Genomic DNA, 24785 nt, shown 5'->3' with positions numbered 1-24785 from the left:
TGCCAAAAAGGCAGCAGCCCTTCAGCAGGACTTAAAAAAAATAGCCTGGTGCATCTTCTGGGCAGGATTTTTTTCTCCAGCTCTCAGGCTGCTTCCTCGAGGAAGATGGACAAGGTTGGCTGGTTCAATAAGACGCTCTTAAAACTAAAAGCAGTTGAGATTGTCTGGCTTCTAGTGTGGTGTGCGGCTGAAAGCCTGGGGATAAATGTCTGTGTCCAGGTGAAAAGACCAGAGAAACTTGAAGTTTGGAGTCTGTAACCCCCTTAGCTCAGAAATGGACCTCCTTCCCCTGCCCCTGGCTGCTGGCAGTAAGAAGGGTAAGGAAGATTGTGAGGGAAGAGAGATTTTAATCATCTTTTCATTAACCTGATCTTGTTCAAAGACACGATTTATCATCTCTTGCTAAAATCCTGACCTTTGTGTGCAGAAGTGAAGAGGGACGTGTTTTGAATGAGTATGGGGTGCTCGGTGACCCCCCGGTGAGGGGCTCAGAGGAGGAATTTGCAGTCAGTCATTTAAAGATAACTGGAAAAATTGGTAAATGCTGTCTGTTACTTAGAGGTTTGTGTCTGCGGGTGCTGCAAAGGGCACACATCAGGTCAAAGGACATTCTGGAGTTTTTACAAATTAGTTTGATTGCTGTGGTTTCAGAGAAAGGGTGAGTTGGCAGCAGAGATGGGAGACTCCAGTGGCCAGAGCTGCTCTGAGGTCCCAGCACCACAGTTCTCCATAGTCATCGTTAACAAGCAAAGTCATAAGAAGTAGGTGGTAATCTGCTTAATGAAGGTAGCTCTGTGGTATCCTGATGGCAAGAAGGGTGTCATGTTTAGTGTAGTGAAGAGAGATCATAGGATCATAGAGTTGTCTAGGTTGGAAGGGACCTTTAAGACCATCTAGTCCAACCATCAACCTAACTCTGATAAAAAACCATCACTCTAAAACCATGTCTCTAAGCACTATGTCCACGTGTCTTTTGGATGCCTCCAGGTATTCAACCACTGGAATGTCTCAACCCCTTCCCTGGGCAGCCCATTCCAAGACTTAATAACCCTTTCCATGTCAAAACTGTTCCTAATCTCCAATCTGAACCTCCCCTGGTGCAACTTGAGGCCATTTCCTCTTGTCCAATCACCTGTTCCTTGGGAGAAGAGACCGACCCCCCCTGGCTACACCCTCCTTTCAGGGAGTTGGAGAGAGCAATAAGGTCTCCCCTCAGCCTCCTCTTCTCCAGGCTGAACACCCCCAGCTCCCTCAGCCTCTCCTCACAAGTTCTCCAGACCCTTCTTGGTCTCCAGACCCCTCACCAGCTCCATTGCCCTTCTCTGGACCCGCTCCATCCCCTCAAAGTCTTTTTTGTGGTGAGGGGCCCAAAACTGGACTCAGGACTCGAGGTGAGGCCTCACCAGTGCCCAGTGCAGGGGGACCATCACCTCCCGAGTCCTACTCCCCACGCTGTTCCTGACACAGGCCAGGATGCTGGTGGCCTCCTTGGCCACCTGGGCACACTGCTGGTTCCTGTTCAGCCAACACTTGACCAACACCCCCAGGTCCTTTTCTGCCAGGCAGCTCCAGCCACTCTGCCCCAAGATGTCACACGGTGGTGTGTTTCAGGTGGAAGACAGTGGTGAACTGGCCGCTGTCCATGTCAGACGCGTGATCTCCCTGCTGTGTTTGGGAGTTTCACTGTCAGTCTGTGCATCTCTAGAGCTTGTGGTCTTTTCTCTGTTGGGGAAGTGCCTCTTGCCCTGGCTCTGAAATGCTGCTGACAAACAGAATCAGAATCACAGAATCGTAGTGGTTGGAAGGGACCTCAGAGATCATCGAGTCCAACCAACAACAACAAAACAAACAAACAAACAAACAAAAAAAACCCCAAAAACAACAACAAAAAAAAACCCACAAAACCCACAAACCACCACCCACCACCTAAACACACAACAACAACCACCAAACCAAAAACCATCACCCACCCACACAGCACCCCACCACAAACCAGTAATCTTGGGCACTAGAGCATGCCCTGAAGAACCATGTCTACACGTTTCTTAAATACCTCCAGGGATGGTGACTCCACCACCTCCCTGGGCAGCCCATTCCAATGCTGGATAACCCTTTCAGTAAAGAAATGTTTCCTAATATCCAACCTGAACTTCCCCTGGCGCAACTTGAACCCATTACCCCTTGTCCCATCATCTGTAACTTGGAAGAAGAGACCAACCCCCATCTCTCTACACCCTCCTTTCAGGTACTTGTACAGAGCAATAAGGTCTCCCCTCAGTCTCCTCTTCCCCAGACTGAACAACCCCAGCTCCCTCAGCCTCTCCTCGTAAGACTTGTGCTTTAATCCTTTGAGGGCTTTAATCCTTTGAGAAACTCTGATTTTAACCTCCAGAGCAGCCTGCCCTGGGAGATGAGGGGCCGAAGCTGCAAAGGCATTTGAGTGGGAGATGGACCCTTCAGTGCATTTTATCCAGAGCAGGCGACTGGCTCTGAACACCCAGAGGTTTTCACATTCTGCTTCCAACCCTCTCTCACAGCGCCCCGCTCACGGATTCCAAGTGAATATGAAGTTAGAGGCCGTAGACAGAAGAAATCCCATCTTGATAAGAGTGGCAACAATCGTTGACAAAGACGACCATCGCATTAAGGTAGGACCTTGCTGCAAAGAGCAGAGCCCTCGTGCTGAGGAATATGGTGATCGGCAGCTCAGAAAAAATACCCATTTGGGGTGAGGAGCAGCAAACAAATGCTTTGCCCATGATGGAGCCTCCGGGCCTGCCCAGCTGGAAACAATTTCGGTTGTTTTGTCCTGTTGAAATCTGATGGAATTGCCTGGTATTGTTAGTTACTCTTTTAATGTAACTATTTTGAAATAACATTTGACAGCACGATTTTCCATCTCTCGGCGGTTTCCGTGCGAGTGACGGCAGCGTTAATGTGCTGCTGCTGGGATGCTACCTGACAATTTTCTTTTCCTTTTTTTTTTAAAAAACCCAAAGCAAGTTAAACCCTGGTGCACGTGGGAAGCAGCTTCATTCTCTCGGATGAATTTGTTACCTACATGGATTTTGACTAATTCTTATCATGTAAATACATTGCCAGAAAAATCTGTCCTGCTTTGGCTTCTTGAGAAATGAAGTAGGAGGCAGCTAAAGTGGAGGCTGCGGTGGTGGAGGCTCCTCAGCCATAGGTCTCCTTCCCAAAGGATGACTGTGTGTGCAGGAGTAGAGTTCCCCCTCCATCAGTTGTTTGATTCTCAGTTTCATCGCTGTGATTAGTGTGCAGGAGTAGAGTTCCCCCTCCATCAGCTTTTTATTCTCAGTTTCATCACTGTGATTGCAAGCAAAAGTCGAGTTCTGAGTAGCATAATACTCAGTTTGTACTTTTTTTTTTGAAAATTTGCCACATAAAAACAACCCAGTGGTCCTTAGTCTCTGGTAACCTCACCTGGATCTGAGCTAACTATGACTCGTCCCTTCATCCACCAGAAGATTCTGGCTTGTTCACTGCAAAACTCACCCAACTTGTTGGCTTTTACAGTATTTTGGGATCCTCGGAAAACAAAACAATTAAATAAGCAATTTATGTGTTTGCATGGATTTAGTGTTTTGAGTACAGAGTGTGCTGGAGCTCCCTGGAGTCTGGGGGGTTTCTTGCAGACCGTGGGGTTTGACTGTCCCCAGGGTCTGGTTGCTCTGTAAAACACAGATGGAGGGGTCAGGAAAGCAAAGAGTTACTCTGAGCACAAAGGATGATTGTGCTTGACTGAAAGATGGAATGAATCGGCCTCAAGCTGAGCAAGGTGAAACAAAGGGGGAAGGTAAAACAAGAGCTGAGTCACGTCCTTAACTCCATGTCTCACAGAGACCTTGTGCTTCCTTTAGATACATTTTGATGGCTGGGACAGTAATTATGATTTCTGGGTGGATGCAGACAGCCCTGACGTTCATCCAGTCGGCTGGTGTGCGAAAACTGGCCATGCTTTGCAAGTCCCTCTAGGTAAAGTAGATGACATCATATTGTTACGTCGAACAATTTCCCTGCTCTTTGGATGCAGGGAGAGTTTTACAAATCTAACTTTGGGGTTTTTTTTCTGATTACCAGGTGCTGTTGATCGAGTGGGACCAGTGGGACAAGCGTGTCCTACTCCCGGCTGCCACGGCATCGGGCACGTCAGGGGACCGCGATACGGAACACATTATACGTACGTCTCTGAGATCTTCTGAGAAGGCTTCTGCCTGCCAGAGCCTGACTGCTGGCCATGATAATAACAGTAATAATGCAGCAAGAAGCACCTGCACTGGAATTATCTCGGGGTGTTTATTCTGGAGCTGGTTATAGCTGCACTTGCAGCTCCCTCTTGTGTCTAAATGTGCTCTTTCATCATAAATTCTGTTTAGACCAGTATAATCATTACAACTGCGATGCAATCCAATCCAACAGAGATTAATTTACTCCAATTTCTACATTCTGGCATTACTGAAGGATTTTTTTTTTTTGGTAAAATAATATACCCCAGAACAGTACACAAGGAGACAGTGAAAGAGGGAGAGCGCGTGGGTAGATTATTAAGGTACAAGAGTGAGGAGAGCTAGCTCCTGGTTTGTGCTTTGATTTCTGATGTGCTCTGGGAAAAGGAAGGCTTTTCCTGATTAAACTGTTTTAAAGAACACGAAAACAATCTCAGATGGGAGGTCTGAAGACCTAGTAGTATATAACCTGGTAAAGGGCTTTGAGTTTTTCAGTTAAAGTTGCTTGTTTCGTGAAATACTGTTCAGACAAGCAGGTTCCAGAGGAAGAGCTCTTTTTTTCCTCTAAGGCGACTCTTTAAAAACATGACTTTGGTTTCTGATTCTGCCATGTAGTCCCCCTGCTTTCCCACACCTAAAGCTGGGTAATAACATCTCCCAGAGTGTTTCTGGCTTTGCTGATGGTTTGCCTGAGGCTGCCAAGTCTGTATGACTTAAAAACATGCATCATCATGATGGTTTGCCTGAGGCTGCCAAGTCTGTACGACTTAAAAACATGCATCGTCATCTCTCTCTCTCTCTTTTTTTTTTTTCCTCCTCCTTTTTTCTGTAACCCAGGTTAGTTGGCTGCCCGTACTCTGATGTCAACCTCAACAGGGAAAACTCCTTACAGGACCGTCTGAGCGGGGAGAGACCTGCCCCCAGCAACAGCCTCCAGAAAGCCAAGAGGCCAGAGACTCCTGCCCAGTTTGTGCTGGGAACAGGAGACTCTTCTCAGGAGGACTCTCCTCAATCCAGGTGAGCTCAGTCTTTTTCTTGGGCAGGGTCTTGGGGGGGGGCAAAACCATTTTACAAAGCTGAAAACCACAGGATCTGGCAGAGAGAAGCAGCAGAGCATTGAGTTCATCTGTCTGGAATATTGACCCGTGCCCCAGACACTCTTAACACAGAGCAGTGCACTTTTATACCCTCATGTGCCTTAATAGGTTTCTTGATTCCTTAATCCTGCTGCTCTGGTCACATTCCAACAAAGGAAATTGCATTCTGTCTCCATAAATTTTTTCCTTGCCGTTTCAATTTAAAATATATTCTTTTTCCTTCGTTTCCTGGCCTAAAACTGTCAAGCAAGGTTATTTTGCACTATTAACATGTAAGTGCAATCCACCCCAGAGTTGGCTGCATTACACTACTGGGTGTAATGGCTCTGTGTCTCACTTGGCAAACAAGTTGAGCTCCTTCAGGTACTTTATTTTCTTATATGAAAATCTTGGAATTGAGTATCATTGAAGCAAAGTGTGTATTAGCTCTTGGGCTGCAGGAGAATGTGTCCTGGGACAGACCTGGCTTTGATTATCATCACCTTTAGTTTGTACAAAACCAGTCTCACTAGAGCAAACTCCAATGGTCTTTGTTCTATATGAAGTCTTATATAGATTTTTAAGTTTGTTTTGCTTTGATTTACATTTTCAAGATACATTTGGCTAGAAAAAAGGGTACTTCCCTCCCCTCCCAGGCCAAAGTTTGCCTCCTCCCATCCCAGAAATGTGCAGGGGGTCTCCGTTTGCTAATCTCAACACCAGAATTGATTTGATTTCAACAGCACTGTTACCATAAAGTGCTCTCAGGAGCTTTGGAATTCTCCCAGAATAAATGACATTCTAAATTTGTAATACATTTCTCTTCTCCTAAGTATTTCATTTCCTGATAGTGGGAGGTCTAAATTGGGTATGTAAATCTGATAATACCCTACAGCTTGTTCTTCTTCCTTGGGCGACTGCGCAGCTCAGTTTTATGCATCAAACTCAGTCGTGGAGACTCTTAAATGTTGGAGCTTTGGAATTCTCCCCAAATAAATGGCATTCTAAATTTGTAATAACATTTCTCTTCTCCTAAGTATTTCATTTCCTGATAGTGGGAGGTCTGAGTTGGGTATGTAAATCTGATAATACCCTACAGCTTGTTCTTCCTTGGGCGACTGCGCAGCTCAGTTTATGCATCAAACTCAGTCATGGAGACTCTTAAATGTTATCATCTGAAGGTATCGAGATTCCAAAATCTTAAATCTCTTGATTTCACCATAAACACATCCTTCAGTGGGTTTCATGTAACTGCTGGGATCAGAGCCTCGGTCCACAGGGGCTGATTTATTTCCCATAATCTCTCTCCATCCGTGCTGAAGACTAAAAAAGCACTTTGTGCTGTGCCAGTGAGGATGGTGGGGGAGAGGAAGGCTCCTGCCACTAGGTGGTAGTTGCAGCTTGTGAGGAGCAGCCAGCTTTGCTCTCCTGAGAGAGAAGGGAACAGAGGATGGCACTTTAGCTGCTATCATTGATCTGTCTTTCCAGAAAATCCGCACAAGACAGTGAAAAGTCGTGTCAAAGCAGCGTTCACAGCCTGTCGGAGCAGTCTGAAAACAACCAAGAGAGAGACTGGGTAGAAGAGGATTCCTCTGCAGACATCAAAGCCAAACCAAAAAAGTAAATAAGATTTTTGTGATGTGTTTTCGTGCGATACATGCTGAAATACAGATGTAAATCCTAACTTGGAACAGCCCAATTTGATCACAGATCGGCAGCATGGGGTTGTAGAATGACGTGGTGAATCTCCTCCCTTCCTCCCGTTGTTTTGGGGCCTCTCTTTCCTGCAGTAAACTCAAATCTGAGTTGTAGCCCTGAATTTAACAACACAGTCCTTAGCTTAGGAGAGAGAGGTCAGGGACGGAGCAGTGCGGTTGCTTATTTTAAGAGGGAAAAGTTTGAGGTTCCTATAAATCCCATTAATCTCTGCATGGAGAAGACAGTATGAATATGGGCCGGCCGTGTGCCCAGGGGGGCAAGAAAGCCAATGGCATTCTGGCTTGTATCAGAAATAGTGTGACCAGCAGAAGTAGGGAGGTGATTGTGCCCCTGTACTCAGCACTGGGGAGGCCACACCTCGAGTGTTGTGTCCAGTTTTGGGCACCTCAATCCAAGAGAGATCTGGAGGGGCTGGAGCGAGTGCAGAGGAGGGCAACGAAGCTGGTGAGGGGGCTGGAAAACAAATCGTATGAGGAGCACCTGAAGGAGCTGGGACTGTTTAGTGTGAGGAAGAGGAGGCTGAGGGGAGACCTCATCACTCTCTACAACTACTTGAAAGGACACTGTAGAGAGGTTGGTGCTGGTCTCTTCTCACAGGGAATTAGTGACAGAACGAGAGGGAACGGCTCCGAGCTCCAACAGGGGAGGTTTAGATTGAACATTAGGAAAGAATTTTTCACCCAAAGAGTGGTCGGGCATTGGAACAGGCTGCCCAGGGAGGGGGGGGAGTCCCCATCCCTGGCTGTGTTTAAGGGCCGTTTAGATGCAGTGCTGAGGGACATGGTGTAGGGGAGGACTTTGTAGAGTAGGGGAGATGGTTGGACTCGATGATCCCAAGGGTCTCTTCCAACCTCAATGATTCTATGATTCTATGATATCAATTTCTATACCTTTTGAAATGTCTTATAATTGATGCTTTCAGGCTTGGGTGCTCACACGCCTATATAAAGTTCCAGCTGGTGAAGCAGGAAAGCAATGGGAAAGGTTGGTTAAATTTTCTTTCTTTCTCTGCGTGCGTGCGTGGATGTGCATATTCCACAGTCACAAGGAGCATTTAAAACTTCACAGCTTTTTTGTCTTTGATTCCACAGTCAAGAGAAAGCACCCGCTGGAGGGGATGGGAATGGCAGGCTTTCTTCCTTTAAAATGAGGAGGAAGGGTAAAATTCCTTAGAAGTGAAAGGTTTAATACTTTGTAGAGTGAAGCCTTATATTTATTAACTGAGAAAACAAGCTTGCACCCCTTCTTGTGCCACTGCCTTCTCTTCTGAAGTGACACAGGGTTTTTGTTCCCTGAGCAGTCAATGACATTGTGCTGACAGAGGTGACAAGGGTGACTTGGTCAAAACCTGACAAATAGTTCAATTTCCATCGATATCTGTCTTTAGACTCTGCTGGGCATTCAGAAACATAATCAGAATCATTTTGGGGAGTGACTTTTTTAAGGTTCCCTTAAGGATGACAAAGAAAGCAAAAGAATTAAATGGAAAAACAATGCCTTATTATTTTTTTTTTCTGGTATGCGACAGGTTAACTTTGAAGAGGAGCTTTCTGATATCACTTTAGCAAACCATATGCTTAACTTTCAGATTTACTATAAAAAGCCATTTCAGAGAACTGAGCTGACCAGGCTTTTAGGAGGATTTAACATGGTAATAAGTCTCCAATCCAAAATAGCTAAGCAGGCACAAACTGGGACAGGTGCCTAGCTTTTTTTCTTTTTTTTTCCTTTTTTTTTTTTTTTTTTAGTACTCATTTTTACCTCGTGCTGACTTGTGCAGTGGGAGCTGGAGGAGTGTGCCAGCTGTGAGCCGCAGTCGCAGCTGGCGGGGAAAGCTGCCTGCTCTCCCTTCACATTCACCTCAAACAGGGTGATGGGAATCAGTGGAGGGAAATTCTACCATAATCCACTGACCTGAGATTTCGTGATGACCCAGAGCTTTCATCCCATCTACATTTAGACTGTTAGAACCCTGCTTCTTTCTCCAAGAGAAGGTCGTTTGTTTATAGAGTCATAGAGTTGCCCAGGCTGGAAGGGACCTCCAAAGGCCATCTAGTCCGACCCCCCCGCAGTCAGCAGGGACACCCCCAACTAGACCAGGTTGCCCAGGGCCTCGTCGAGCCTCTCCTTGAATATCTCCAGGGATGGGGCCTCAACCACCTCCCTGGGCAGCCTGTTCCAGTGCTCCACCACCCTCACAGTGAAGAACCCTCTCCTCATCTCAGGTTGGGTTTGGACACTCACCGCCAAGGATTTGGGGTTAGAGAAGGAAAAGAGAGAGCCCGTGACAGCAGCAGTGCCCACCCTGCAGGGACGTGGCAGCATGGAAACCTTGGGCAGGAGTAGGACCTCCTGCAGCAAGGGAGATGGGGACAAGGCTGCCCCTGCCACCGGGGCGGTGGGGAGGCAGGGGAGGAGTAGGTGACAGCCCTCTGCCCTGTTGTCACCAGGAGCATCACCTCCTGAGCTGAGCAGTTGTTACTCAGGCTTGATCTTTTTAAAACCCTCCCTCTTTGGTCTCATTATTAAGAAGAGCAGCCTGTATTTGATGCTGTCCTACACCCTTCAGGAGGTAAGGTGACAGGGCTGGGGACAGGGGAGTGACATTTCACTAGATCAGGCTCTGCCTCCAGCGCTGCTTTCTCTTCGGCTGGTGAGGAGCAGAGAAATCATGGAAATGTGCTTTTCCTTCATAAGACTGTTTTCCTTCCTGCTTTCCACGTAGCGACTGGCGCACCCCACAGATCCTCACACACCATCCTACCACCCGCCGGCTGTGCCAACACTGAGCCAACCCAGCAGCGCGGGCGGCAGCCCTACGGGTACTGGCTTTGCCAAACCCTTCCCAAACAAGGGCAGGAATATCCCCCACCAGAGGGAGGGGATGTCATCCAAAAGGACCTGGACAGGCTGGAGAGGTGGGCCCAGGTGAACCTCATGAGGTTCAACAAGAACAAGTGCAAGGTTCTGCACCTGGGCCGGAACAATCCTCGCCACCAATAGAAACTAGGGGGTGAGGGATTGGAAAGCAGCCCTGAGGAAAGGGACTTGGGGGTGCTGGTGGATGAGAAGCTGGACATGAGCAGGCAGTGGGCAGCTGCAGCCCAGAAGGACAATCCCATCCTGGGCTGCATCAAAAGCTGCGTTGCCAGCAGGTCCAGAGAGGGGATTCTGCCACTTTACTCTGCTCTGGTGAGACCTCACCTGGAGTATTGTGTGCAGGTCTGGAGCCCTCAATATAAGAAGGACATGGACCTGCTGGAGCGGGTCCAGAGGAGGGCCACAAGGATGATCAGGGGGATGGAGCACCTCTGCTACGAGGACAGGCTGAGGGAGCTGGGGTTGTTCAGCCTGGAGAAGAGGAGGCTCCGGGGAGACCTAATAGCAGCCTTCCAGTCCCTGAGGGGGCTACAGGAAGGCTGGGGAGAGCCTGTTTAGAAAGGGCTGCAGTGACAGGACGAGGGGCAATGGCTTCAAGCTGGAGGGGAACAGATTTAGACTGGAGATGAGGAGAGGGTTCTTCACTGTGAGGGTGGTGGAGCACTGGAACAGGTTGCCCAGGGAGGTGGTTGAGGCCCCTTCCCTGGAGATATTCAAGGTGAGGCCCGACGAGGCCCTGGGCAACCTGGTCTAGTTGGGGGTGTCCCTGCTGACTGCGGGGGGGTGGGACTAGATGGCCTTTGGAGGTCCCTTCCAGCCTGGACAACTCTATGATTTTATGATTCTATTGTGATAACAGGGAATTTTGGCCAGTTGCCACGGGATGGTGCCGCGCACCCTGCACACCCTGCACACCCTGCGCACCCTGCACACCCTGCGCACCCTGCCCACCCTGCACACAGCCTGGCAGGGCTGGGTGGGTGCCCAGGGGACAGCACACCCCTGTAAACCAGAGGAATGTTTCCCATCATCTTTCCATCCTCTGCTTTGCTTCTCGTTGTGTAACCAGGCACGTCCCTGTAGGACCGTGACTCTGCACCGCTCCAGTGATCTCATCAGGGAGGGGTGATTTCTTCCGTGGGGTTTTTTGGGTTTTTTTCCCTTCGTTTTTAAAGCTTCCCTCACTTGACACACGAGGAGGGAGTTGATGTCTGAAGGTATGGTGCATCTCTGCTGGCCCGGGAGCATCTCTGGTGAGCCCGGGCCATGAGCTGGCAGGCGTAGCTCTCCTCTCAGGCTGGCTACAGCTGGGAGCTGGAGCGATGCCATTAGTTTCCAGCTGAAGATGCTGTTACCAGAACTCCTCCACCTTGTCAATAAAACGCTGCAAACATCTTCTCTGGTAGCAGCATGACATCATTTTCCAGGGAAGAAGCTAAAGATAAAGCCTCCAGTCTGGCAATCTTATCTTATCTTAGCTTTTTGGTTTTTTCCCCCCTTTCTCCTTCTGGGGAGGGTGGAAGAACCCCCTGAGAGCTCCCCGTGCCCTGCAGTAGCCGTGCCTGGCCGGCTGCTTGCCCTGCCTTGCTTTCCCCCTCCCAGAGTGTCACCCTTCCTCCTGCTTTTGTTGTACTTGCTCCTACTTGAAGCCTGGCTCTGATTTGTCTTCGTTTCCTTTTCCAGACTCTGATTTGGATCTCCAGCAGGCCCTCCACCAGTCCATCTTCATGCCTTCCCTGGCCTCCAACCCGACCCACCGCCTCCATCTCTGCTGGGAGCAGCACTGCAGGCTCCTGCCGGAGGTCTCGGGCCTGACGGCCAAACACGTGGCCAAATGGACTGTGGAAGAGGTGAGTCCCCTGTTCTGCTTCCCCGGGGTGCAGGAGTGACAGAGCCCTCCTCTTCTGCAGTGCTAATTAGAAGGCATCTTCATTTTCTTTCCTTTCCTTCCCTAGGCAATGCTCTCCTGTTTGCTTTGCGTGTGCCGTAGCTGACTCAGCTGGAAGTTATACCCGAGTCCCTTTATAAGAGAGGGGAAGGATCCCTATTAACCCTCTGGTGTCCACAGCTTATTTCCCTAAATACAATTCTCTCTTTCTCTCTCTCTTTCTCTCTCTCTCTTTCTCTCTCTCTCTTTCTCTCTCTCTCTTTCTCTCTCTCTCTCTTTCCCCCTTGATCTTCCAGTCCCCGGGCCTGACACATGACTCTGGCAGCGGATTCCGTTTCTCTCTCATCTCCCTCCTCCTTCCCTGGGACTTTGCTGCTGATTCACTTTTCCATTGCAGATAATTTGCCCGCTCCTCCTGCGCCTCCCTGATTCCCCTGCAACACAACTGCCCACAGCCTGACCTGATTTCTCTCCGAGGTAGCTGGGGATACGTCTCTGCAGTTCTAGCTCTTGAGATGTCTCCTATAATTAGGTGGTGTGTGAAAAAGCCAGTGTCTTTTGTGTGCTGAGTAGTTGGTTTTTTGCCTCGGTGCCTCGGGCATAAATAATATTTGTGCCTCTGCTTGGGAAGTTGGTGACAATTTGGATCCTTAATCGCAGGCCGTTTAATTCAAGAGAAATGTGCTGTAATGTTGTGCGTGCAAGGCTGGAGGTAATCTGCAAAGCAGGGAAAAGGTGCAGTTCTTCATGATGCATCTTCAGAGACTTTTCGGAAGTGCATTTTCCCTAAGTGCCTCTTACAGCAGAGAAATCCCATCTTGACTTTGCTCTTTGGGCTGGAGGAGATGGGTGGGATTGCTGTGTCACAGGAGACAGGAACCACAGCAGGTGTGATGGGGATAGAGCAATTAGTGTGGCTGTTCTAAAACCTGGTCCTCTTTTTGTTTGTTGTGGGGTGTTTTTTTGTAATGAAAATGTGTCTGAGTTAAATTCATAGCAAGGAGGAAATAATCTCTTTGAAAGATTTGCTGTTCATATCCTTCTTTTGAGAAAACTTCCACTGATTTTTTCCAAAAGGTCTTTTAGAAAATCAATACAGGCAGAAGCAGTTAATCCTCTGACATGAAAATCAGAAGCTCTTTTCTTTTGGATCAAACATGGAGGCTGGTTCATGGAAGAACAGGATACAAGCCAAATAAAATCTGTCCTTTGCGGTTGACCTTTAAAGCAACCGCTGAGTGAATTTAGCTGGGATATTGGTTTGATACCAGCTGAGTGTGAGCAGGGCCTGCAGGGCGTGGGTGCAGGGCAGGCCTGGATCCAGCAATTCAGAACCCGGGATAGGCCGAAGCGCGCTCCGTGCTGCAGCCTGAGACAACTGGGAAGGGTTTGGCTGCCGGTGGGAGCGTGAATGGCACATTAAAAAGCTCAGTTGCAGCCCCACAATGGACTGGCCAAAGTCATTACAGGTTTTTGTCTTGGGTTTCAGCAAAGTGGATCTGGTTTTGCAAATTAGGCTCATCACGAAGTCCCGTAGGAATCCATTTGGCCTCTGCTCCAGCACTTGCAGGATCAGCATGTGCAGGGAAATGTAGCCGCGGGGCTGGAAGATGAAAGCAGCAGGACTTTCTGTGTTTTAGTGAGTCCAAAGTCGATTTGATCGGTCGGCGTTTGGGCTCCTGACATCTTCCTACAGGGCAAACAGTTGCCTTTGGGTGGTGCTTTGAACTCCCCTGCACAAAGGAGGCCGTTCTGCTGCTCTGAAACAAGAGCGAGGGAGGGGGGTGTAAAATTCTCCTTTGGTTTTGAACTGAAGAACTGGTTTTATTTTATAAAACCCACATTAAGGAAGAAAATGTTGCTTTGATTCTGTTTGGTTGAGAACAGCTGAAATGGCAGAGCAGCAGCAGTATTTAGGGGCCCTCAAGCTAAGAAACTCTTGGTAACACTGAGACAGTCAACAAGAGTAGTTGCTTTAATGCAGCTTTGTTATTTATCGAAATCTTCCTGTCCTGTTTTCAGAGCACAGCTAGTGAAGGATCTTGAATTGGAGAAGAACATTAATATGTGCTAGGGTTGTATTGTTCATTAGCTAATCCTGTATCAGATGCTAATTCCTCGCGGGGAGACTGTCCTTGTGCTAATTGTTTGTGCGTTACTAACTCCCAGTTAAAGCCAGCTCCTCCCTGCATCGTCTCACCAGGCGTTGAGTTCTGCTGTAGGTTGATACCAAAGGGGTGCCCTGTGACTCTTGCCTTCCAACTTTACCAAAAAGGTGAATACTGGGCTGATTTCAATCTATCACACGCATCTGGGGTCACGTCAGCACCTTCCCTAGGGGTTGTGTGGAGTTTCTGAGGTGTTCTCAGAATGACACAAAGCCCTTTTTCAGCCCCCTTCCCTGTACCCACGGGCAGTCGTAGCGTAGGAGGGTTCCAGCAGGTACCTCTGTGAGGTTGTTCCCAGCAGGAAGAGCTCCTCCTCAAAGGAAAAGCCCTGAGCTGCCTGACCCCACCGTGCTCCCAACCTGCCCCACACTTCTCCCACCCTCACCCTTTCCCTTGGTCCAGGGTTTCCCTGCCACCGTGTGGGGCTGTGTTGGGTTCCTCCAGCCCGTGGTGTTACTGTGTTTTGGCCTCGTGCTCCTGAGCCTCCCTTGTCCCTCAACTGCCACCTCTTGGTTTGGGGACTCTCCTCCCCAGCGGTGATGGGCCAGGTCACTGGGGCTCAGTGGGACCTCTGGGCTGGCTCCCATCCTGGGCACCTTCTCTCCTGTTTTCTCCTCTTGCATCCTCCTTCCCTCTCTTTTCTCCGTGTCTGGTAAACCCCAGGACTCCTGTTAGTTTAAAAGGCCACTCCTGGGGCACGGAGTGCTTGCGGTGTCTGTACAAATGACATCTGGGACAGATCAAAGGGCTGTCACTCCCTGTCTGTGACAGTAGCCAGCAGCAATAGTGCAGGGAAGGGCACAGGAGCAAGGCAAGCTCAGATCAGTCCCTGGAGATTTCTGCCAGCCTCTCAATACCGGGGACAATAAAGGGCACTTACTGTCTTGCCCCCAGGGGTCCAACTCTCTCTTCAATTCTGGAAGGTACCAGACCCTTCAAAAGGGATTCAAAAGGGAAGTAGTATTTTGTTCTTTGTTGATAATAGGAGTTTGTACTTCTACAGAAGAAAGCCAAGAAAGCCAACAGCATCCTGGCCTGGATCAGGAACAGTGTGGGGAGTAGGGCCCGAGAGGTGATGGTCCCCCTGTACTGGGCACTGGTGAGGCCTCACCTCGAGTACTGTGTCCAGTTTTGGGCCCCCTACCATAAAAAAGACATTGAGGGGCTGGAGCGGGTCCAGAGAAGGGCGACAAAGCTGGTGAGGGGTCTGGAGAATAAGTCTTATGAGGAGAGGCTGAGGGAGCTGGGGTTATTCAGCCTGGAGAAGAGGAGGCTGAGGGGAGACCTTATTGCTCTCTCCAACTCCCTGAAAGGAGGGTGTAGAGAGGTGGGGGTCGGTCTCTTCTCTCAAGTCACAGGCGACAGGATGAGAGGAAATGGCCTCAAGTTACACCAGGGGAGGTTCAGGCTGGATATTAGGAAACATTTTTTCACTGAAAGGGTTCTCAGCCCTTGGAATGGGCTGCCCAGGGAGGTGGTGGAGGCCCCATCCCTGGAGGTGTTCAAAAGAGGGGTTGATGTAGTGCTGGGAGGTCTGGTTTAGTGATGATGCTCCTTGTTTGTTGTGTGGGTGTCTATTTTTGTCAGTCAGGTTGACGGTTGGACAAGATGGTCTTTAAGGTCCCTTCCAACCTAGAAGATTCTGTGAAAATCTGGAGTCACTGTCTGATGGGGATGTGGATTTTAGGGGTTCCCTTTAAAATGGAGCTGTCGCTGCTCGCGGAAGATGAGGGAGAAACGGGAGAGGATGCTCTGCTTTCAGGTTAGGTAACAGAAAGCAGGGGAGTCAGAGCTGCTCGCCAGAAATCAGCCTCTGCTGGGGCAGAGCAGAACCCGAGGGCAGGCTGACAGCTCCCTTCCTGCGTGGTTGGAGCTGGGGGAAGGGAATGAGGATTAGTCAAGTGGTGGGATCAGCTGGAGATGCATCGACAGGGTTTAGGGGAGAGTCTGACAGTCCCGAGTTAAAGGGAAGCTCGTGTTTGACAGTGACCCCCCCCTCACTGTTTGTTTGTGTTCATGGAAGACATGTCACATCTGGAATAGCTCACATGAATATGCCTCATGAAACAGAGCTGTTCCTGCGAGGGAGCATCCAATTAGCATGAGATGTTTGATCTGATTATGCCTCAATGTACAAATCTCCTCTGAAGCAGGGAAGCTACAGCTGGAGAAGACAATACATATTAAGTCACCCTCCGCTGCGTTCGGGACTGCTCCTCGCACTGCTTAGTCTTATCTAATGTCATCCAAGGGCTGCTCGCGTGTCTCTGGGGAGATTATTCCAAATGTTAACAGATTTCCTACTTAGAAAGGTTTTCCCTAATGGGAAATGTAAAATTAACTTTTACTCCTTTAATCCTGTTGGTTCCACGGATCCTGTGCACTCAAAACGGAGTAAATAAAACCCAAAACTCCTCTCTTTCCCAGCTCCTGCCTTCTGTGTGTTGGTAAACACTCATTCAGTTGGTTTATTCTGTCTCTTAAAGGCATGTCATCAAGGGAGACTGTCTAATCCTTTTTCCTTTTTTATTTTAATTGCCAGCAATACCGTAGAGAAAGTGAAGTTGTGGATGGGTTTAAAATAGTATAGCCATATACGGCTTTTTATCTGTAAAAATAGTGTTGGTATTTTATAAAAGGGAGCAATGGAGGAACTGGGCTCTTACAGGAAGAGAAGTGGTCAAAGGGCCATGTGGAAAGTGTTAGAGGGAACTGGAATGTGCTACACAGGGGTATGGCAGAAACAACCCAGTCATGTTTCATACGTACCCTTCATTGATGGGGGAGTTGTAAGTATTAAAGTTTTAAAACTTTAAAGTTTTAAAACCGTGTCCAGTTCTGGGCTCCCCAGTTCAAGAGGGACAGGGAACTACTGGAAAGAGTCCAGCGAAGGGCTACAAAGATGATTCAAGGATTGGAGCATCTCCCTTATGAGGAGAGGCTGAAAGAGCTGGGACTCTTTAGTCTGGAGAAGAGAAGGCTGAGGGGAGACCTTATCAATGCTGACAAGTATCTCAAGGGAGGGTTGAAGGAGGAGGGAACCAGACTCTTTTCAGTGGTTCCCAGTGAGAGGACGAGGGGCAACGGGCACAAGGTGGAACATAAAGAGTTCCACTTGAATATGGGGAAGAACTTCTTCCCAGTGAGGGTGACAGAGCCCTGGGACAGGCTGCCCAGGGAGGGTGTGGAGTCCCCTTCTCTGGAGATTTTCAAGCCCCACCTGGATGCTCCTGAGTAACATGCTCTGACAAGCTCTGGGTGGTCCTGCTTTGGCAGGGGGGTTGGACTAGATGATCTCTATGGTCCCTTCCAACTCTAAAAATTCGGTGAAATTCAGTGAAATTCGGTGAAATTCAGTGAAAAATTCTTGCATATAGAACTCACATACAGAAATACGACCTTTTAGCTCGGTGGTGCCCCGTTTTAATTATGCCTATTTCTCTTTTCCCCAATGCAATCCCAGGTGGTGAGCTTCATCCAGCGTTTACCCGGTTGCAAAGAACAAGCCTCCGTGTTCAGGGAAGAGGTAAGTGGAGTCTGCCCGAGCCCCGGGCCGTGCCGAGGGCAGCGAGGAGGTTGTGTACCCCTTAATCCTGGAGTCAGAGAGCACAGACATGCTCAGGCTTGTCATCAAAGAGCCTGTGGCATTTAGGAGGCAGCTTTTCAGCATCGGGCTGAATTCCGGCACGGCTAATTGCATTCTGCTGCTTTAAATTTCCCCTGCAGTTCCACTCCCTGAGCTTATGCTGAACATCCTGTCTTGGACCGTTGCGCGGTGGGTTTGGCATCGCTATAAAGATGTCCTCTTGGAATGGCACCATGAGGATCTCATCTGCTCCCTCTAACGAGCACATATGCCCAATTCTCCTGGGGAGGCTGGCAGTCTTAGGGTTTCCCAGGAATCGCTGGCTTCCCCCCTGGGCTGAGGTGAGAGCAGGAGGAGAACCTCTCCTTCAGCAGGCAGTGGTGGGGACATCAGAGCATGGGCTCGATGCAGTGTGTCCCGTCCTCGCTGCCATCTGCAGCACGTGGTGTGTCCTGTCCTCATTGCCATCTCCTGCACCCAGCGTGTCCTGTCCTCGCTGCCACCTCCTGTCCTTGCTGCCATCTTCTGTCCTCGCTGCCATCTCCTGCACAGTGTGTCCCATCCTCACTGCCATCTCCTGCACCCAGCGTGTCCCATCCTCGCTGCCACCTCCTGTCCTCACTGCCATCTCCTGCACAGTGTGTCCTGTCTTCACTGCCACCTCCTGTCTTCACTGCCATCTTCTGTCCTCGCTGCCATCTCCTGCACAGTGTGTCCTGTCCTCACTGCCATCTCCTGCACCCAGCGTGTCCCGTCCTCACTGCCATCTCCTGTCCTCTCTGCCATCTCCTGCACCCAGTGTTTCCCATCCTCGCTGCCATCTCCTGTCCTCCCTGCCATCTCCTGCACAGTGTGTCCTGTTCTCACTGCCATCTCCTGCACCCTGCGTGTCCATCCTCGCTGCCACCTCCTGCACAGTGTGTCCCATCCTCGCTGCCACCTCCTGTCCTCGCTGCCACCTCCTGTCCTCACTGCCATCTCCTGCACCCAGTGTGTCCCATCCTCACTGCCATCTCCTGTCCTCACTGCCATCTCCTGCACCCAGTGTGTCCCATCCTCACTGCCATCTCCTGTCCTCTCTGCCATCTCCTGCACCCAGTGTTTCCCATCCTCGCTGCCATCTCCTGTCCTCCCTGCCATCTCCTGCACAGTGTGTCCTGTTCTCACTGCCATCTCCTGCACCCTGCGTGTCCATCCTCGCTGCCACCTCCTGCACAGTGTGTCCCATCCTCGCTGCCACCTCCTGTCCTCGCTGCCACCTCCTGTCCTCACTGCCATCTCCTGCACCCAGTGTGTCCCATCCTCACTGCCATCTCCTGTCCTCACTGCCATCTCCTGCACCCAGTGTGTCCCATCCTCACTGCCATCTCCTGTCCTCTCTGCCATCTCCTGCACCCAGTGTTTCCCATCCTCGCTGCCATCTCCTGCACAGTGTGTCCCATCCTCACTGCCATCTCCTGCACCCAGCGTGTCCTGTCCTCACTGCCACCTCCTGTCCTCCCCGTCCTCGCTGCCATCTGCAGCACGTGGTGTGTCCTGTCCTCATTGCCATCTCCTGCACCCAGCGTGTCCCGTCCTCACTGCCATCTCCTGTCCTCTCTGCCATCTCCTGCACCCAGTGTTTCCCATCCTCGCTGCCATCTCCTGTCCTCCCTGCCATCTCCTGCACAGTGTGTCCTGTTCTCACTGCCATCTCCTGCACCCTGCGTGTCCATCCTCGCTGCCACCTCCTGCACAGTGTGTCCCATCCTCGCTGCCACCTCCTGTCCTCGCTGCCACCTCCTGTCCTCACTGCCATCTCCTGCACCCAGTGTGTCCCATCCTCACTGCCATCTCCTGTCCTCACTGCCACCTCCTGCACCCTGCGTGTCCCGTCCTCCCTGCCACCTCCTGTCCTCCCTGCCATCTCCTGCACAGTGTGTCCCATCCTCGCTGCCACCTCCTGTCCTCGCTGCCACCTCCTGCACCCAGTGTGTCCCATCCTCGCTGCCATCTCCTGTCCTCGCTGCCATCTCCTGTCCTCACTGCTATCTCCTGCACAGTGTGTTCCATCCTCCCTGCCATCTCCTGCACAGTGTGTCCCATCCTCGCTGCCACCTCCTGTCCTCGCTGCCACCTCCTGTCCTCCCTGCCAACTTCTGCACAGTGTGTCCCATCCTCACTGCCATCTCCTGCACCCAGTGTGTCCCATCCTCACTGCCATCTCCTGCACCCAGTGTGTCCCATCCTCACTGCCATCTCCTGCACCCTGCGTGTCCATCCTCACTGCCGTCTCCTGCACAGTATGTCCCATCCTCACTGCCATCTTCTGTCCTCACTGCCATCTCCTGCACCCAGTGTGTTCCATCATCACTTCCACCTCCTGTCCTCGCTGCCACCTCCTGTCCTCACTGCCATCTTCTGTCCTCGCTGCCACCTCCTGTCCCATCCTCACTGCCATCTCCTGCACCCTGCGTGTCCATCCTCACTGCCGTCTCCTGCACAGTATGTCCCATCCTCACTGCCATCTTCTGTCCTCACTGCCATCTCCTGCACCCAGTGTGTTCCATCATCACTTCCACCTCCTGTCCTCGCTGCCACCTCCTGTCCTCACTGCCATCTTCTGTCCTCGCTGCCACCTCCTGCAGTGTGTCCCATCCTCACTGCCATCTCCTGTCCTCGCTGCCACCTCCTGCACGCAACGTGTCCCATCCTCACTGCCACCTCCTGTCCTCACTGCCACCTCCTGCACCCAGTGTGTCCTGTCCTTGCTGTCACATCTCCTGCCCTCACTGCCATCTCCTGCACGTGGTGTGTCCCATCCTCACTGCCACGTGCTGGACTCTGTTCATGGTGCGTTCCCCGTGGCTTCTGAGAAACCGCAGCCAGCGCAGGCTGGGGCTCTCCTCTTTCTTAGCACACGTCTTCGCACGGCTCAGAGAGACTCGGGCTCTGTTGGGTGCTTTGGCTCCCATTGAAACCTCAGGTATGACTGGGAGGTTCTTTAGGAGCCCCTGATAAATTTGCACAGACATCCCTCCCCTTCTGGCACCCCAGCTCTGCTGCTCTGACTGTTCAGAGCTTGAAGGAAGAGGCTGCACCGTCTCCGCTGTGCGCACCCTCTGTTCTGGGGAAGAGCACTGCACGTAGTGACTGTAAAGGGCAGGTTTTTAATAGATGACTTCTCCCCAGAGCTGGCTTCCTTTCAGGATGAATCAGGCTGTAGTGCATTTTATGGGCTTTATGTCTCTGTGTTTTGGTTTCCCTTGTTTTAAAAAACAACGCACACGCACAAAATATAAAGCAAACGAAGTGGAGCCTTGCAAAAAGCACTGTGCACCCTGTAACGATGTTGTTTAATTGAATACAGTGGGAATAATGAAATTTATTCGGATGAACCGATCTTTCAGTGTAGGTGAGTGTAAAAAAGGTGCATCCTGATTCCTGGTGGGGGATGTATTCAGAGGTGAGAGCTCAGTAGGCAAGATGTTAGTGGCAAATCTTCTAACGAATCCAACCATTCACAATGTGCTTTATTTCTTCTGGCCATAATTTAACCGGGTCCTGAGCACAGCGACTGCTTTCTGGTTCACAGAGCCCATAGCCACGTTCTGTTTTAACACCTTCCTTTCTGCCACCTCAAAGTAGGATTCCCTGAGCTGGATGAGAGGGGCTGGGGTTGTTTTGGGGGTTTATGCCCAAATGGAATTGTCAGTTTGAATCCAAACCCTTTTAGCAGCTCGGCTTTGGATTCAGGTGTGAGGGAGGGGAGGGCTGAACTCCAGGCACGTTGGCCATTAGCTTTAATCAGGACTTTGAGCTCTCTCCCTTTAGGACAAATAAATCTCTTGGCCGGGGGGAGAAGTCGCTGCTTACGTTAGGAACGGAGAGAACAAATTGTGCACAGAATTTTAAAAACCATCCGAATGAGATGGAACAAAGAAAGGAATACTGAAGCAAAGGCCCCGATGCTGTGCTTGTTTCTAGGTCCAGTTCAGGGAAGGTCTGTTTAAAATAAGCATCTTTGTGGCAATGCAGTGAAAATGAGACAGAGCAATAATATTGGACTCCAAAGCATTTTGAAACGTGGGGCTGTTTTCCAGCAGTTTTCCGCTACTCTTGACTCTGTATTATTTAATTTAAGCTGCAGTCCATTTGTTTCAAGCTATTTTTAACATATTCATCGCGGTCGTGTAGACTCCGGGCAGCTTGCAAATAAGATTTGGGGATGTTGTGGGGCCATTTGTGGACTGGGAGCACTGCTGTCATTTCCAGTGTGCGTACTGGGAGGTTCAGTAACTTGCTGACGGTCTCTTGTGTGGTTAGAGAAAGGGAAACCAAAACTCCTGGCTCCCAGCTCTTTTGCTTTAATTATATGTTTGTCCAAGTTTATTCAGTGTATCCTTTTCCACCAGTCCTTGACGTCCAAAAAAAGTTCCAGTCAGGAAAACTACAGAAATAGAAGAATTGTTGTTGTGGAGGAGTGGAGTGTCCGGTGCTGTCTGCGGCGCTGGTGAACATCAAGTGGGGGGATGAGATGCTGTCAGTCCCTGTAAATGGACTTTAATGGAATAACTTAGGGAGACACACACTGTTTGTCTGTATCCATTAATCTTTGGCTTCTTCCCTGCAGCATTTGGGGTTTATATTAATTGTATCTGTGTCGTCTCTGTGGATGTTTTTGTAAACCCAAGTAAATTTTTAACCTCTTCTTAAAATAATCTGTTGGGATTTCACTCCCTGCTACCTAGAGCATCTTGTGTTTTCACAAGGCAGTGTGCTTTTTGCTTGCTTGCTTTGAATCTAATTGAATATCTCCTTGCGGGTGGATTTAGGAGAGTGTATAAATCCAGACACATGACATGTCTTCACTGAGCCTTGTTTTCTATAAAACACAATCTCTTTCACCACGTGCTAAGCAAGCACGTTTAGTGGCACTGAAAACCATTGCACAAGAGTCTCCTGTTCTCCTTTAAACAGACTTGTTGTCCGTGGGCATCATACATCCTCGTTGGGAGAGCAGACAGATGTTCATATCTCAGGGGTTTTGCTCATCTGTAAGGTTTTTAGCAGAGCTGACAAAAGAAGAGGTGGAAAAAAAAATAAAAGGGGTGATTGGTTTTAAATTTTCCCCTGAACAGCTTAACAGGGGGTGAAGAGTCTGTGCTCTGACAGTATGTGATGAATGCACTAGGAAGTGGTGAATTTCTATTTCTAATCATCGTAGATCAGTGCAATATATTAATTCTTGGATATCTGCCTCCTGAAGACTCACACTCTCGATTTCCTGACCTGATTTCTGGCCACAGGTTGTGCCTGGGCCATATGATTTCTGACAGTTGTTGGCTTTTTAGAGCAATGATAGTAAATATAAAGTCTAATGAACCAGCATCCTCCCCACGGTCTCTCCATAAGCCTTGCCCACACTTGGGCTTGGGCAACAAAGCTGGTGAGGGGTCTGGAGCACAAGTCTTGTGAGGAGAGGCTGAGGGAGCTGGGGGTGTTCAGCCTGGAGAAAAGGAGGCTGAGGGGAGACCTTATTGCTCTCTACAACTCCCTGAAAGGAGGGTGTAGAGAGATGGGGGTCGGTCTCTTTTCTCAAGTCACAGGCGATGGGACAAGAGGAAATGGCCTCAAGTTGCACCAGGGGAGGTTCAGATTGGAGATTGGGAACAATTTTTATCCTGAAAGGGTTATGAAGCCTTGGAATGGGCTGCCCAGGGAAGGGGTTGAGGCACCATCCCTGGAGGGATTTAAAAGCCGGGTTGACCTAATGCTTAGAGACATGGTTTAGTGATGGGTTTTATCAGAGTTGGGTTGATGGTTGGACTAGATGATCTTAAAGGTCCCTTCCAACCCAGACAATTCTTTGATTCTATAAAAATCTGGTATTTTTATCCCACCTGGAAGAAGGCTCCTTGGCTCCATCATCAGAAGCTCCAGATTAGAGTTTACAAAGGTCTTCCACATGTCAGGATATTAGGAAGAATTTTTTCACCAAAAGGGTTCTCAGCCATTGGAATGGGCTGCCCAGGGAGGTGGTGGAGGCACCATCCCTGGAGGTGTTCAAAAGAGGGGTTGATGTGGTGCTGGGAGGTCTGGTTTAGTGATGGTGATGCTTCTTGGGTGTTTTGTTGTTTATTTTTGTCAGTCAGGTTGATGGTTGGACAAGATGATCTTTAAGGTCCCTTCCAACCTAGAAGATTCTGTGATTCTCTGTTTCTAGACAAAGGTTCTGCTGGATGAGGCCTGAGACCCTTGGGAAGGGCAGCATTTCTGAGAACCTCACCAGGGTGCGGGCACCAGAACTAGGGAGAATGACAAGATTTCAGTCTTCAGAGCTGCCTTTGTACTTTCCTTCCTCAGTTCCGAGTACATTGTTAGATTGACCAACCAGAAGCGGGACTCCTGCCTATCTCTTGGTGATAATCTTTATCTTATCTTGTGTTTCCAACCTCTAGCAGATAGATGGTGAGGCTTTCCTGCTCCTGAACCAGAGCGACATCGTTAAAATACTCAGTATCAAGCTGGGGCCTGCCCTGAAGATCTACAACGCCATTCTCATGTTCAAGTCAGCAGAAGACAACTGAGAAGAGCCCTTTGGCAGAGCCCACGAGGAGATCTTCAGCTGAGAGAGAGTTACAACCCGTCCGACAGGCAGATTAGGACTCAGGTGGATTTTAAGTAGAATTCTTAAAAATATTTTGAGGACAGAAAAAAAAAATCCTGCCGCAGTCTGAGATACGGGGCAGCTTCACTTCCAAGAAGAGGATATTATTCTATTTTGTTATTGAATTTGGTTTTGCTAATATCAATCTCGTTTTGAGATCTAGAAGAAACCTCCGGTTCTAAGGGGAATCCAGGGTCACGTTGGTGGAGCTGCAATGGTAAGAGGAAAGCTCAGACTGAAATGACTGCTGTGTCCAGTGACAGTGCCTGAAAGAGAGACTGAGTTATCACCAGCGTGTTTAATATATTCTATATCTATTAAAACTGAGAAAAAAGAGTAAGGCAGTGACAGTGCCTGAAAGAGAGACTGAGTTATCACCAGCGTGTTTAATATATTCTCTATCTATAAAAACTGAGAAAAAAAAAGTTAGAAAATAGGGAAAAGATGCACTTCAGAGCAACTCACCTGTATCTTTCAGTGCTGGGACTCCAGAGCTGAAAATCGGGACTGATTTTCAATTCCAGTTTCTCCTACTGATCCCAGTTATTCCAGTACCCTTGGCCCCTGGG

The 24785-nt window shown here is 49.5% G+C and overlaps 1 protein-coding gene across 3 annotated transcripts in view; it reads left to right on the top strand.

Annotated features, from left to right (window-relative positions):
* LOC106893683 (lethal(3)malignant brain tumor-like protein 3) overlaps positions 1 to 24552 on the top strand; it is a 44388-nt gene extending 19836 nt beyond the window's left edge. For all 3 annotated transcript variants that reach the window (XM_014951854.1, XM_014951855.1, XM_014951856.1), the window contains 9 exons: positions 2538 to 2648; positions 3885 to 3999; positions 4105 to 4204; positions 5088 to 5267; positions 6815 to 6946; positions 7968 to 8029; positions 11609 to 11775; positions 17445 to 17507; positions 24008 to 24552. In XM_014951854.1, coding sequence (XP_014807340.1) covers positions 2538 to 2648; positions 3885 to 3999; positions 4105 to 4204; positions 5088 to 5267; positions 6815 to 6946; positions 7968 to 8029; positions 11609 to 11775; positions 17445 to 17507; positions 24008 to 24136 — 1059 coding nt within the window. In that variant the 3' untranslated portion in view covers positions 24137 to 24552. The remainder of the gene's footprint in view (positions 1 to 2537; positions 2649 to 3884; positions 4000 to 4104; positions 4205 to 5087; positions 5268 to 6814; positions 6947 to 7967; positions 8030 to 11608; positions 11776 to 17444; positions 17508 to 24007) is intronic.
* The last annotated feature ends 233 nt before the right edge of the window (positions 24553 to 24785 follow it).

Source organism: Calidris pugnax, unplaced genomic scaffold (assembly GCF_001431845.1).
Source record: "Calidris pugnax isolate Ruff unplaced genomic scaffold, ASM143184v1 scaffold166, whole genome shotgun sequence".
NCBI lineage: Eukaryota > Metazoa > Chordata > Aves > Charadriiformes > Scolopacidae > Calidris > Calidris pugnax.
Note: the sequence above shows the minus strand (reverse complement) of the source record. Positions and strands in the feature narration are given on the sequence as shown.